The following is a 15,772-nucleotide window of genomic DNA, read 5'->3' on the forward strand; positions in this document are numbered from 1 at the left end:
CAATTTATATAGAAAATATTAAGGTCTATAATTTTTATTCTATACAACTTTTCGTTTTGAGCTTTTGTTGTTGAGATATTAGCCGAAAACTAAAAAACCACCCTATTCAGTGGATTTTCAACCCTCATTCGGCACCCGAAGGGGGTAAGTAAATCTTACGAAACTCAACAAAAATCATTATTATCTAAAAATAAACAAAATTAGGGGGTGCCGCACAATTTATTATAAAGTTGAAAAATAAGGACCAGCCTAATATATATATATCTTTTTTTGCATCAGAATAAATGTTATATGTTTCATTTTGAGAAGATTGATGGTCATTAGAAGTAATTATTGTTCATAGATGTCATTGTGTTCCATACTTTAACATGTTTTGCTTACTTAAAGTTTTATTCGATTGATCTATTTTTCGTACAGCTTAAATATTATATATTAATATTTATTCGTGTCATAATCACATTTACAGTTCATTTTATGAAAGTCAAGTGGACTCCAATTATCGAAGTTATAGTGTTGTATTTGCATTTAATAGAATTGAAAATTTTTTAAATTGTTCATAATTATTGTCTATATTGCAAGAGAGGTCACTTTTCTCATGATGGTTCACTCTTTTTGAAAATTGAATTATAATAATGATGATCCTTTTTATTTGTTCATAGATTTTTCCTTTTTAACCAGTTATATAAAATATTTATTAGAAAAGTAATACCTTTCTTGACTACTTCCGAAACAATTATTTACAGTAATAAATTTTAGTATATTATAAACTAATTCAATGTATTATCAATAAAGCTTTAACAATAATTTATATATTTTAATTGATTTTAATTTTATTTGATTTAATTGAACCATAGACAAAAAAAGACAAAAATTATTTTAAGTATAGATGATATTTGACATTCATCAATATCAATATCATAAAAATCGCTCCGGTGCAAATCTATAGATAGTGTTTAATTTTTATAAATTGGTGGATTATTCCAAAAACAAAATTAAATTCTTTTTTTTGTTACACTTACATGGACATTAGCATATAGAAGATAGGTCGTCAGGAATTTTTTTTTTTTTTTACTTATATTACATAACATAAGCTTTTATTTAAGATATGTTAAATAGACGCAATATTTCCGGAACATTTTCAAAAAATAAGATGCAAAAATTGTTTTTTTTGTGAATAAGTTGTTATTTTAAATCCACCCTTGTGGGCAGGTTAAGGGTTAGGTTTTGAAAAAATGTATATCAATAAAAAGGAAATACCTAAGGTTTCTATGTAAAAAAAATGTTTTTGATTTGTTTATTTTTAAAAAAGTTATGGCAGTTTTAAGTAAAAAAATTTCGAAAATCAGCGATTTTTAAATTTGTAATTTTTTTGGAAATTTCCCACATTTACGGAGGACGAGGGAAATTTTTTCAATTTTTAAGAATAATGTCTTCAACTAGATACGATTTGTGATATTTTGACGTATGGTTGAAATAAATCGGTTCGGTCAGTACTAAGAAAAAGTGGCAACAGACTTAAAAAAAAAAACATATCATGGTAAAATAAATACTTTTTCAGACTTCCATTAAAGGCTCAACAAATATAATAGTTCGATTAGTCATATTGTTTATTCTAAGTGATTGGTGATATAATTTCGCAAACATGTATCTGAATTCTATGAAAAAATAAACAAAAATATTATTAATTGATTAAAAGTAACTAGAAATAAGTTTTTTATTTAATACTGGAATAATTCATCTTGATAAATTAATAAAATAACTTATTATCAGCTATATTTTTTTCGATAATCCCAATAATTTAAAACGACTATTCATGATAATAAAAATAAGTGTATACAGGTGGCCCACCACTCGCTGACAATTTAAATAACTTTTGATCCACTTAATATTTTTAGCTGATTTTTTTTTTTTTAATATTTATACGTTAGGTCTATAGCTATATCTCAATAATTAATTTTTTTACATTTTATTAAAATATTAATTATTTTTAAATTTTAAATAAAATGTAAAATAAAAATCTAAGATAGCTATTTTGTAGAGTAGAATTTAAGAAAAATTTTAGTAAAAAAATATCTTATTAATATTCAGTAGTAAATATTCTGTAGCGTTTTGAAGTTTGTGAAAATTTGAATTTTCATGTACTATTTTACGGTATTAAACATTGAAATACGTATTGAGAAAAGGACAGAAGAAAACGCTATCTTTTCAATATACTTTTGAATGAGAGTGATAAGTAATAATTGCCTTATCTAATTTCTTATCATGGTATTAATGCCAAGTTTGTAATGTATACACATTATCATCATATGTATACACAGTAATCATGAAAAGATAGCGTTTTCTTCTGTCCTTTTCTCAATACGTATTTCAATGTTTAATACCGTAAAATAGTACATGAAAATTCAAATTTTCACAAACTTCAAAACGCTACAGAATATTTACTACTGAATATTAATAAGATATTTTTTTACTAAAATTTTTCTTAAATTCTACTCTACAAAATAGCTATCTTAGATTTTTATTTTACATTTTATTTAAAATTTAAAAATAATTAATATTTTTAGTAAAATGTAAAAAAATTAATTATTGAGATATAGCTATAGACCTAACGTATTAATATTATTTAAAAAAAAAATCAGCTAAAAATATTAAGTGGATGAAAAGTTATTTAAGTTGTCAGTGAGTGGTGGGCCACCCTGTATATCTGCTATTTTTATTTTTTTTTAATCACTTTTTTAAAATATTTTAGCCATATGGCTTTGTTTTTTTGGATAACGAATAAAAAGTTATTTTATTAATATATCATGTATATCAAATAAAATTATTTATTTTAAAAGTTACTTAAATAAAAATAATATACATAATTTTATTAAATAAAAATTAATTTTATAAAATCAAGTAAAATTAAAAATACTTATTATAAATTAAGGTGTAATAAGATTAAGTCGTAAAAGTGAAATTTAATAATAATTTGATAGCATATAGGAATCTATTGCACATGGTTCCATTTAGTTGGCTATAAATAAATTCAGTAAATTAAAATGCCATTATTCATATCGACGACAGTCTAACCATTAATATTGGAGTTATGAAAACTTATTGAAGTATATCACATTGGCCTTATATGGGCAGTTCAAAATCTAAAAGTATAAAAAATTATACGTAATATTTATTTTACCTAAAAAGTCGAAATCTCGTTCTTCAGTTATTATTTCATTAGCGATATTCTCTGGGATATCAAGACCAATTTCTCTTATAGCTTCAAAAAATTTTTTTTTGGACATCTTATTATCTTGGTACTGATAATTTGTATAAATAGTTTTTAATTTACTCTCAATTGTTTGTACAACATTTAGCGTTTGTGTTAAAAATTTATTCAATGTCATTAATCCGTCTCCTTTTGAAGTAAAATTTATGTGTTATCAATTCATTTTTATTTAAAAGTAAAATGGTATTTTCAATAATTTTATTAGTAATAATCACTGACCGACATTTAAATAACACTTAATTTAATTAATTTAAAATAATATTATAAATAATAATTTATCCCAGAAATAGTTTTTTATATTACTTGAAAATCTAATAATACTTTCTAAGACGTTTAAATTACTATATTGATTAAATTTTAATACGAATATTAGTTTAATGTATTTTTATCAATGCATTTCGACTAAATACGACAATAAAGAGATAATTTAAGTCATCTCGTTATTATTACCGCAGATGCAATCACGTTTTTAAAACGATAAAAATAAAAAACGTGATGCAAACCATCAGTTTTTTTCATAGGCTCAAATATAGAGTGTTTTAGATTCCATGAAATCTCATAAATAACACTCCAAAAAATATCGAACATTAAATTTGGTTAAATAAAAATATTTATATTAAGGTGGGAAATTATAATTAGCACTTGAATATATAACTACTTAACACAACGTTTGACATTATATCTCTTTCAAAAAATTATCTTACTCTATAAAGTAAAACTATTATTTGTAATAATTACAATTGTTAAGGTTCCAAATATTTTATAATTTTTTGAATTTCATTAGGTCATTTTTGAGAACAGATAGTCCTCAATTATAATATTTGTCAACCAAAGTATTTTTTTGTTCTAACTATTGTAAAAATAATCTTTATGAATATATAGCTAGTCCAATGATATTTAAACGTAATTACTTAAGATCAAAATTTGTCTGATTTATATTAATTAATTATTTTGTTAATTAATTAAATTGTATGGTAACACATTAAATATTATTGGTTGGTAGCTTACAATATTTGAAATAAAACTAAAACACTATATTTTTGTCAATAATGTAGACTGTATTCTTATGATTTATAAATTGTACATTTTAGGATTAAAAACCTTGTGTACGGCGAACTTACCATTCGACATTCAGCTTACGACTAACTTACAACAAAAATAACTAAGTCTACTCGATAACCATGTAAATTCTGTTTACTTCAATATCAACCAGTTATTGGTAAAACATCAGTTTTATAAACTCACATTAATTTACATATAATATGCATAAGAAAAATGTTTCAAATTTGTCTGTTGAATATCTCAAAGAAAAAATTAATTAAAAATACCAACCTTAAATTAAAAATAGATAGATAAGTGAACATTCTAATCCAGATATTACTTTTAAGAAAAAAGTTAAGGTTTTAAAATGACATCCATTAATTTAAGTTGGTTTTATCGGACTACCTTCAAGGCATGTTCGTAAATGTCTAAAAAATTTTGTTAGTATATTTTTTTATATCATTCAAAATACATGAAGAATATTCTTTGGATCTGGGCATTTTCGGGTAGAATATATTTCTACATATCTCTATAAATATAAGCCCTATTTCGTGCTATATCTGACGTCACACCCAAACTTTCATATAAGGTATGCTTTATGACGTCACGGCTAAATTCTGTGCTAACATAAGCTCTATAATGCTTTTGACATCGTTCGAACACGCTGTACGACGTCATACCTAAACTTTGATATAAGGTAAGCTCTTTGACATCATGCCTTTACTCTACGCTATAATAAGGTGAGCCCTATGACGTTATGATTGTGCCGTAGGTAATGACGCTGTCATGTACGATCCTATACAGTACTACAACGTTGGGCGGCGGTTCACTGACAGATCGAACGCGCCTTAATTCCATCGTCGACCCTACAGCCGACAACTCAATGTCGGGTTGATCTAAAAAAAAAAAAGTAAAATTTCCAGAGTACCTACATGCAAACGGTTAAACGTGTGTAGAGTACGCGTTGAGTCCGCGCGTTTGATATGTCACAGCCCTATATACCGGCGTGCCAATTCACCCACGACGCTGTCGTTTAAGTTTAAGTCGATATTACGTAAGTAATGAATACCCCTTCTATGCGATTCCACTACATATTCCAGAAATTCCGACAGTCGTTGTGTTTGATAAAAAAAAAACCACCGAACACGTGCATAACGCGTAAGCGCAATATCTCACAGCATTACTACAAGGTAGTTTGATGTTTACAGCATTGATCCTGTGTGTGTGTGTGTGTTTAACCGTTTGCGTGTAGGTACTCTGGAAAATTTACTTTTTTTTTTTAGATCAACCCGACATTGAGTTGTCGGCTGTAGGGTCGACGATGGAATTAAGGCGCATTCGATCTGTCAGTGAACCGCCGCCCAACGTTGTACTACTGTGTAGGATCGTACATGACAGCGTCATTGCCTACGTCATATAACGTCATAGGGCTCACCTTATATCAAAGTTTAGGTATGACGTCGTAGAGCGCGTTCGAACGATCGTCAAAAGCATCATAGTACTTATGTTAGCACAAAGTTTAGCCGTGACGTCATAGGGCATACCTTATAATATAAATATAAGTATATCAATTAATTTTATGATCAATAAATAATTTTATAATTAATATGATCAATATTATTTTTAGCCTTTGACGTCAGAAAATTCGGTGTTTTTCGGGAACGTCATAATTTTTTAGGAACTATAGTTCCCTTTTCTAGTTTTTTTCACTTTAACTACTGCCTCAAACCAAAATTTTGTTGTACCCATTACCTTAATCGATACAACTAAAATATTTGCATGTTTATTAAATTTATCAGTTATAATAATACTTGTTGAAAATAAAATTTAGCTTTATTATCATAATTACAGTTTTACTTACTATTATTAACTACTTCAATGAATAAATTTTCAATGTCTCTATCTTGCAACTTATGTATCGGTTCAAAAAGAGTCCATAGGTATTTAAAACTTTCCAAGTCCATACCTTTATCATTATATGTATTATGTTTAAACAACATTTTCGAACGTTTCGATGCTAAATTAGTTAATAACGAGTCCTAAAATAAATAAATAAAAGTCTTATAATTGTTTTATATAAATTTAGAATTAATCATAATATGAATTTAAATTTTTAGATAAAATAGTTTTAAACACTGATTAAAATCATTTTCATAAAAAACGCATCCATACAATTTTGCAGATAGTGTTTAATTTTTATATGGAATTGTTAGATTATTCCAAAAGAAAATCAACTCTTATTTCTTTAAGTATACCCTGATAAAACTTTTATGATTTATAGTAAAATTACATAAATAAATAATTAGTATAGTAATTAAATTTAGTATGATATTGACATTCAATAATTTAATATTGTAATTTTTATAGGAATATATTTAATAAAATAAAATATTTATAATTAAAACATAAATATCATACATTTTAATTTTTTTGTAAATAATAGGGGGCTTTAATGGGGCACTTACCTTCCACAAATTATATCTAGTCTAAGACATTAGCCTCAAATATTGAAAATTCCCACATTCCCGTAAATCCTCCATCACTCAAAAATTACAATTTTAAAAATCAGTAATTTTTAACATTTTTTAACCCTTGTGAGAAGAAATTTTTTATTTATAAGAAAATTATTTTACTAAGTTTTTTTTTTTTTGTATTTGTCATTCATTTTTTTCAACTCTCACTTGACTTATTTTTACAACGATACGTCAAATGATCACAAATAGTATCTAGTTAAAGATATTACCCTCATAAATTGAAATAATGTTATAAAATAAAAAGTTGCTTAACCAGCTTTTTCTATACATACAATTAAAATAATTCATTACTAATATTTTTAAACAATTTATTGTCGGCTTTTTTTGATATGTTAATAGATTTCAATAACAAAATTAAATAATTATTCTTTGTAATTTTATATTTTTTTAACTCTATTTGTGTGTGTTACTACCAGTCTATAATATTCCAAATTTTTTTGTAACATGTCAAAAAAATTGATTTTTACATTCTCCTGGACTTATCAATGAATTTTTACAATTACTACCAATTTTTATGATACGCTTAATTGAGTTGACTTTTTTAACAACTTTTTGATTGGTTATTTACTTAAATAAAATCATTAAAATTCATTAAGTTCTGAATAATTCAATTATAGAGTCTTTTTTTACAATAAAAGTTATTTATAAATGATTACTATGATTTCTATTATAATGATAAAAATACAAAAAATATAGTGATTCTTACGAAATATTGAGCTTTTCACATAAACTTACAAAAATTTTTATTTGTTTTTAATTATTTTTTTTTTTATATTTAAGTACTTGCTTTTTACTAAATAGTTATAATCTCAAAAATATGCGATAGAAAAAATCTAATAGCAAATTTTAAATCGGCGCAAAAAGGTTTAAAAAATTATATTCTGGTCTCTGATAAAAATTATCTATATTTGTCTCAACTATGCCACGTCCACACTATGCTGCGACACCACTGTGCTACCGTTTTTTTTTTATAAGAATAGTTAAGTCAAAAAGAAATGAACTGAAATCAGTTTTGGAAAAATTCTCATTTAAATGAAAAGCGCCCCTATTTTGTTAAAATAATAATAAAATTCGCTAATATTTTTATTCTTTTGATATGGTGGTTACCATAGTTTAAATTACAATATGATCTAAATTTTAATTATCTAATTACTAACTATTTTTATATGATTTTGATTCCCGAGCAAAACAATCGCAATTTTTTTTATTCTAAAATCAAATGTGAATTAAAGTGTTTTATCTTTTTTTTTTACGATTTTGTTAACCCATTAAGGGCCATAGTGGCCTCCCCCAAAGGAGGAGGTTTCTTAACCATTTTATACTCCGGTGATGGACTAACCACCCGTAGTCCATCACAAAAGTTTGGGATGGCAACTTCAAAGTACGGAACTGATCTCTCGTTCAATTGATGAAGCCGCCCGTGACAGAGTTTCGAACCTGAGACATTGTGCGTCAAGTACTGCCGCGTTTCCGACCCGGCTACACTGTCCTACGATGTATTATTTAAAATGCTATATCTATTATAAGATAAAATAAAAAATAATCTACATCTTAAGAAAAACTTAGTTATTCCCCAACATGAATTTTCTAATTAGAAAACATTAACAATTTACTTTTATTTTAAAATAAATAATATCATTTTACCTCGTCCAAAGGTGGAAATTCGAAAAGAATTGCGTTTGAAAGACTTCTAGTTAGATACATCACGATGAAAATATTGAAATACATAATTGGATTAATAAATCGTCGTTTTCGAATAAAACTGATAATTTAAACAGTTGAAATGATGGATTAATTGAAATATTATTTATTTTATAACAATACTATGTTGATTTAGTGTTAAAAAAACGTCATTATTAAGTATCTTTAAACTACAAATAAAAGCGTTTAATAAATTTTATTTTATTTTTAATATATAATAATTCTTATTTAAAACTAAGTAAATATTTTATTTATTGATGAAGGCGTAGAAACCAGTTCTATATGTGGGTTATATCTTACAACACACAATTATTTAAATGGCGGTAGACTTTATTAAACAAAATTATAACACGTAAATAGACGTATAAACACTAAAAGAAAATATATGTATATACAGTAAGGAAAAATAAAATAATCGAAGTAAACATAATACACGATGACAACAGCGGCGGAGTGTAGCGGTCGTGTAGCGTATCGCGGACTAGACAGTCTGAACTGAACTAACTGAACTGACTGATTCTTCCGATATATATATAGCTCCGATAAGGCTCTCGCTAATTCTAGAATATTCTATACCCGCGTAGGTTATCTTATGGCGTTATCGAAGTTTCTCGAAGGTTTTTGATAACGAGAACATTCGAGAATATTCGTTGCGTATGTTTTGGTCGCTACATATATAATTATTTTATTGTCATCATTGTACTAAAAATACTAGTATTCCTTGATTTCATTGTTTCAGTTATCACTGAAATTTATGTCTATAAATTAATAAGCCTTACGTTTTGCAGTTGATTTTTTTAAATTACTGCTAAATTTCTTAATAAATAGTTATAATAAATTATCTATTTAACTAAAAATATAGTTATGACATTATTTTTGATTTTTATTAATTTACGAAACCACATGTTTTTTGCACATTTGTTCAGCTATTCTACTTAGCTAAAAAATAAAGAAGTAAATCATTTATTTTGATTTATTTTATTGGTAATGTTTCTTATTTACTTCTTTGTTGTATTAATAGTTAAATGATTCAACTCAAGATATGAGAAAATAGTCGTTACTCCTATTATTCAAAACATTTTTCGACACATTTACCTCAAATTAAAGCTTCTATAATATACAATATTAAAAAAAAATACCCCTAGACTTGTTTTTGTGGTTAAAACGAACATCAAAGTTAAATTAAAAAAATTTAATAAATCGTTCTACTTATAGTTCAAACAACATCAATCAGGTTATAATTAATAAAATAAAAGTTGATGTTGCTTTTGGAATAATCCACTAATTTTTGAAATTTCAACACTATCTACAAATTTTTTTGGAACTGTTTTTTATTAAAGTGATTTTAATCACTATCAGATATCATTTATATTTATACCAAATATGCCATTTTCCCACTGTGCACGACCTCACTTTTATAATAGTAATTTTTAACAGTCTTATCTCATATTATGAGATTCAATTATTGTGAAATTAGTGTATCACTTTTAATATATGAGCTATGATACTAATATATGATTTTATAATACTATTTAATTGCAATTAAATTAATGAATTTTGAATAACTTATAATCATAAAAATTCGCATAAGAAAAAATAAGATTGTCTAATAATTCTATAAGCAGCATGTCACATTTTGTACTGTAAGAACATTTATTACTATGTTCTTACGACTTATATTATACACGTTTCATTACCATTTACTTGTTTCGTTATACATATTAATTAACATAGAGGGAAAGGCTGATGTGACAATTCTACTCGTCTGTAGTCCGGAGCTACTATGGCTATCATAGCCAACCAACTTCGTTTGATTTGTATATACTTACTAACCAACTGTACTAGGACTCAGCTCAGATGTGTTGCCTATTACAGATAACATATATTTACTAAACATCTAAAATATAACTTTACTTTGTTGTTGACATAAAACAATAGTTTATTTTTATTATATAATCTTTATCTTGTAAATAAGGAGACAGGGACAATATTTGGGCAAACGTCGGGTAGCTTCCGATTCTTGGTTTTAACCAAGATCCTGAAGTATTAAACAAACCCCTAACATATGGTAGAGGTGCCGGTCTTTGTATTTTAATCGAATTATGAAACATACTTTCTATCTTTTTAAGACACTCATTCAGACGATTCCTCTAAAGTGTACACGAGTTACAGTCAGATTATTTAAGTAAAATTATTAATTAATATAATAACTTTTTTTTGGAATATCATATGCAGTTTCGGCGTAATAATAACTTTTATCATTTCGGGTTTGTTCATAAGTGTATAATTTATAGAAATATGCCAAATTTTATTTAACCGTTAACTTATTCGGGAGATGTGAAAACGGTTATTGATAAATATCCTCAGTATTTCGATCGCGTAGCGAAAGCGAATGAATGGGATGATTATTAAAAACTTTCTATGTTACCATTATGCTTACAGGATCATGCACTTAAAATATTTGAATTTATAGAATATCGATCGACAAATTTAATTTGGGAAAATGTTAAACTGTCATTAATTAATTTTAACTCTTACATTAATCTAAATTTAGTCAGAAAAAATTTAATAATGATTAAAATGTCTGATAGTGAGTCTATTAAAAAATGTTTAGTAAGGGTAGTAGCAGAATGTACTAGGTTTAAAGTTATTATGTCGGAATAACATATCATAGAACATTTTTTAAGAGACTACCAGAAGAAATAATTAATACATTTAAATCATTAGATAATAGTACATTAGAAAAATTAATAGAAAATATTTGAAGATTTAAAGAAATAAAAATTTGAAATAATATGATAGTGATTTAGAAATCTTGAAAATGGAAATAGATTCTCTTTAGAAACATAATGGTACATTTAATGATTATGGAAATAATGATAACGAATGGAAATGTAGATAACTAAAGTTTAATGACATATCCAAACCATAATCAACGTAGAGTAATGAGTTATAGAACTAATAAATATAAAAAAAACAAATTTAATAACAATTTTAGAAATAATATAATAAGAACTATAACAATAAAAATTATAGAGGAAATTTTTATATATTTAACAACATGACTAGATATTTCTATCATAATAATCGTCATGTTCACTACGGTTGTATACAAAAATCACCACATTATCTTTAAAATAATCCTAATTTAGAGAATCCACCCCATCAGTTAGTCATTCGACATTTCGTTCCACCTTCTATTTTTTACAATGTTTCTCATCAACCACCATCAGTATATAACAGCGCGCAAAATTTTAATTAATGAAATGTGAAAATAATTGATCTACCTTTAATTAATGAAAAAATCAATATTAATGATAGATTAACTATATAGGAATTAAACACTCAATCCATAAATAAAATTAAAATTATCAATTTTCCACTGATAATTGGCAAAGTAATTAAAAGAAATATAACTTTCGTCGTTGATACAGGAGCAAGTACAAGCAGATTTAAAAAAAATATATATAGAGCGACAATTTACACCTGAGAGGCTAAAATTCCTGTTTTTAAAACGATGAAAGATTAAATATAAAATTTTTTTATAATAACAATATCATGATAGTCAAAACAAACAAATTTGACAACTTAAAATCTATCAAACTCATGACTATTATTCAATTAATCTTGTATAGATGGGTGTTATGAAATTGCCTCAAAAAGTGACATTTTAACACAGGTGTAGCATATGTCGGTCGGTGTGAAGTATCGAAACTAAAAACAGTCTTAAATAATAAATGTATAGTTATAAATGCTTAGGAAATTAAAAAATATTAGGCATTCATCTGTATGAATTGTTATATTATTATATTGTCTAAAGAAAAAAATGATTTTGAAACGGGGTGGTATTTTATTATTATACTTTTATTTCATTAGCGTTAGGGCTGATAGAAAAGATTATATTTGTTTTTTTATAGCTACTAATTTTTATTTATTTGAAACATTAGGCTGTGTGGTGCTACCAGGAGGGTGGTTAGGGTGTAGTAATCCCCCATAATTATTTGCAATGTTTGAACTTTTTTTGTTCATTCCTTTAAAAAGTGAAAACTTTGTAGCCATCACAAATCATTTTGGTTTAGGCTTAATAATTACATCATAAAAGAATAATATTAATTCTATATTAAACTATATCGTTTGTAATGGTTTTGTTTTCAAATTGCATTGAACACCCTTCGTTGACAATCCAAATACTAAATTAGTTCGCACATTTCATAGTATTATTCAAATTAACGAAATTAATACTTTGTCCGTTAAAAGAAATATTATGCAAAATAGAATAATTAAACGTGTTTTATACTATCTCTCTGACATCTGAACTTGAACAAATTCAAAACACGCAGCGATAACAAGCCGTTGCAAAAAACATTAACAATGATTCTCACACGAACACGACTCAATTCTCAGAAAACTTTAAAAGTAATATTTATTTATCTCTTACTGTTACTACATCTGAAAACGTACTAGACTAGGACATTAAACCAGCGTTACCTATTGATCAGCAAAATAAACTTAGAGGATTATTAATGAAATAGAGTACAATTTTTTCTAAATATAAATATGATTTAGGCTCGTGTAAAATTGCTCCGAAGGAATTTCAGTTATCAAGTAATAAAATAATAAATTTACTTAATATTTAGTTAAACCGCGTAGAGCGGAATGAAATCGAAAAACAGNAACCGCGTAGAGCGTAATGAAATCGAAAAACAGACAGAGGAACTTTGAAAAGCTGGTATTGTCGAGGAATATTCAAGTCCTTATTCTAATCCTGTTAGGTACACATTGATAATGGGGTGACGCTTATATAAAATTAAATACAAAAACACGGTAATAATTGATGCGAGCAATTAGGTACGACCACCATACACGTTTGTGTTTGTCACGACAGATATGCCGCTGACACCTATCAACAGGATTTTGTTCTGCAACCGTCTAGTTGACCGAAGATTCCACTTTGACAATACGCCGAGACCTTCAACGTGTTTTTCCTCTAAACCACTACCTTTGTAACAGTACGATGGCGTTGTGTTTAGACCAGTCCCTGCAACTTATGGCTTTGAAAACTAATTCATTCGCGCTCAGTTATTCGGTCATATCGATGCCAAGTTTTTGGGTCAAGTAATGCCTTATAACCACAATTGTTAAATTGAGCTGCTTATCGGTTTGTGAAATGCTACGGTGTTATTTGCCTCCCTAAATCCGAAGTTTCATAGTGTTCATCACCTCTAAAAGGCTGTGGGTAAATATTAAGAAATGTATTGTTTTGTTAAAAGGATTAAACAGTCAACAGAACATATATGTATTAGTTAGAAAAAGGGATATTTTGTTATTTATTCATTATTAAATTGTTCGAATNATTTTGTTATTTATTCATTATTAATTTGTTTTAATTTCATTTATCATTTTGCTTTTATTTTTTAAACTGNTAATTTCATTTATCATTTTGCTTTTATTTGTCTTTTATTTTTTAAACTGAATAAAGCTGAGGGCCGATATAACGCAATGTATATAGCAATTTTTTACAAATTAACTGCTTTTCGTCCTTATGTTCATAGAAAGTACTTCGAAATTCGACTGATAACAAAAACTTGACTAGCTTATTAAATATTAATACTTATTCACGTATAGTTAATAAAATTAAAGTTAAACTAACAGGTTTTTATTATTCTAAAAAATATAAAGAAGAAATTTTGAACAAAGCTATAGATTGCCTTAGTAAAATAATAGACAAACCACCAAAATTTTTTGAATTTACAGAGCTTTTAAAAATAATCGTACATACAAATAATATAATATTACAACGTAAATTTAGTACAACCAATTAATAACCAATTGCAACAAGCTTCGGATAATTATTTACAAAATATCATAACAGCAATTAAAAATCTAAATGAAAGCAATACTACATGGCTTAATAAATCAAAAAATTATATTATCAAGGATAACAATGTATTATACTACAAAAATAGTTTTAAAGATTCTTCTAAGTTCGTGCTCGCGTTACCTAGCAAATTTAAAAAAATTGTAATTCACGAAAATCATGATTCGGTGCTAGGTGGACACCAAGGTCTTACTAAAACTTATTTTAAAATAAGGTCACGGTATTATTGGCCTAAAATGCGTAAAGAAATAAAAACGTATGTTCTTTCATGTTTAGATTGTCAAAAAGACTTTTAAACAACCCAAACCGCCTAATAAAGAAATGTATCCACTAGAAAAAGGGGAGATTATGCAAAAAATATGTTTGGATTATATTGGGCCACTTAGTAATTTGAATTCTAATAACTATATTCTAGTAGCGACAGACAGAATAAGTAAGTTTTGCATAGCAAAAGCGTAGTATGGTTAAATTTCCTTTAGATCTTATATTACGTTTTGGATGTATGCGTACCATAAAAAGCGTCAATGGAACACATTTCACAGATAAAACGGTTAAACTACTAAATTTCGAGATCGCTACAATGGACCATATGAAATTATTAAAGCTTATTTACCTTTTACATATATAAAACGATATAATATTGACGTATTATTATATATTCCGGCGCTACTATTTATAAGGCAAAAATATTTTTTTAACACGATCCTTAATCTGCCCACAAGGCGTGTTTAAACAGGACCGTACTCTAAGTGAAATGAGAGATGGAATATTCCCCAAAGACAAATTAAAATTTTGTAGTCGAGTTTGATTTAAGTACACAATTAACAATAACTCACTATAATTTAAATTAGCAGTTAAAAGTATTTCAGCTTTTAAAGTTTTCTTTATTAATTTATATTTTGATGTTTGTCGTAATGCACTCGTCACTAATACAATATGAAATAACAGTGTGCTACTTTATTTGTGTTCACAATAATGGTTTTTTTATTTAGAATTAATAATCTGTGTACAGAACGATAAAGCAATAGATTAAATAATTATATTAATCTTTAAACTTTAATTAATTATTACTAATTAGTTCGTACCTTATACATGATCACATTACATGGTATTCGTGAGATGGCCACCGCCTCTTCGTTGCCTCAGTGTATTATTACAAGTACTTACCAGTTGGGTCATTTATAATATCTCTATGAGAAGAACCTCATTTATTACTTTTTATATCTACTTGTCTTTATTGTTCTAAACTCTCGAACTCTACAACCTCGATATCACTAGCCGATAGAACCATAGCCCTATCACCATAGGCTTTTACCATATTTATTTTTGTATTATTACACTCATTAAAAT

The 15,772-nt window shown here is 26.5% G+C and overlaps 1 protein-coding gene across 2 annotated transcripts in view; it reads right to left on the reverse strand.

Annotated features, from left to right (window-relative positions):
• The window catches only part of LOC126896883 (uncharacterized), a 17,499-nt gene extending 8,855 nt beyond the window's left edge, over positions 1 to 8,644 (reverse strand). Inside the window, exons 1-5 of one of the 2 annotated variants that reach the window (XM_050670044.1) lie at positions 8,488 to 8,644; positions 6,171 to 6,348; positions 3,179 to 3,397; positions 1,551 to 1,655; positions 241 to 666 (exon numbers count right to left, since the gene is read on the reverse strand). In XM_050670044.1, coding sequence (XP_050526001.1) covers positions 1,555 to 1,655; positions 3,179 to 3,397; positions 6,171 to 6,348; positions 8,488 to 8,571 — 582 coding nt within the window. In that variant the 5' untranslated portion in view covers positions 8,572 to 8,644 and the 3' untranslated portion in view covers positions 241 to 666; positions 1,551 to 1,554. Of the gene's footprint in view, positions 1 to 240; positions 667 to 1,550; positions 1,656 to 3,178; positions 3,398 to 6,170; positions 6,349 to 8,487 lie in introns of those variants that run through there. The other variant, XM_050670035.1, reaches the window with a different exon arrangement.
• Between the last annotated feature and the right edge of the window lie 7,128 nt (positions 8,645 to 15,772).

This window comes from Daktulosphaira vitifoliae, unplaced genomic scaffold (assembly GCF_025091365.1).
Source record: "Daktulosphaira vitifoliae isolate Bord-2020 unplaced genomic scaffold, ASM2509136v1 Scaffold_1, whole genome shotgun sequence".
Lineage (NCBI taxonomy): Eukaryota > Metazoa > Arthropoda > Insecta > Hemiptera > Phylloxeridae > Daktulosphaira > Daktulosphaira vitifoliae.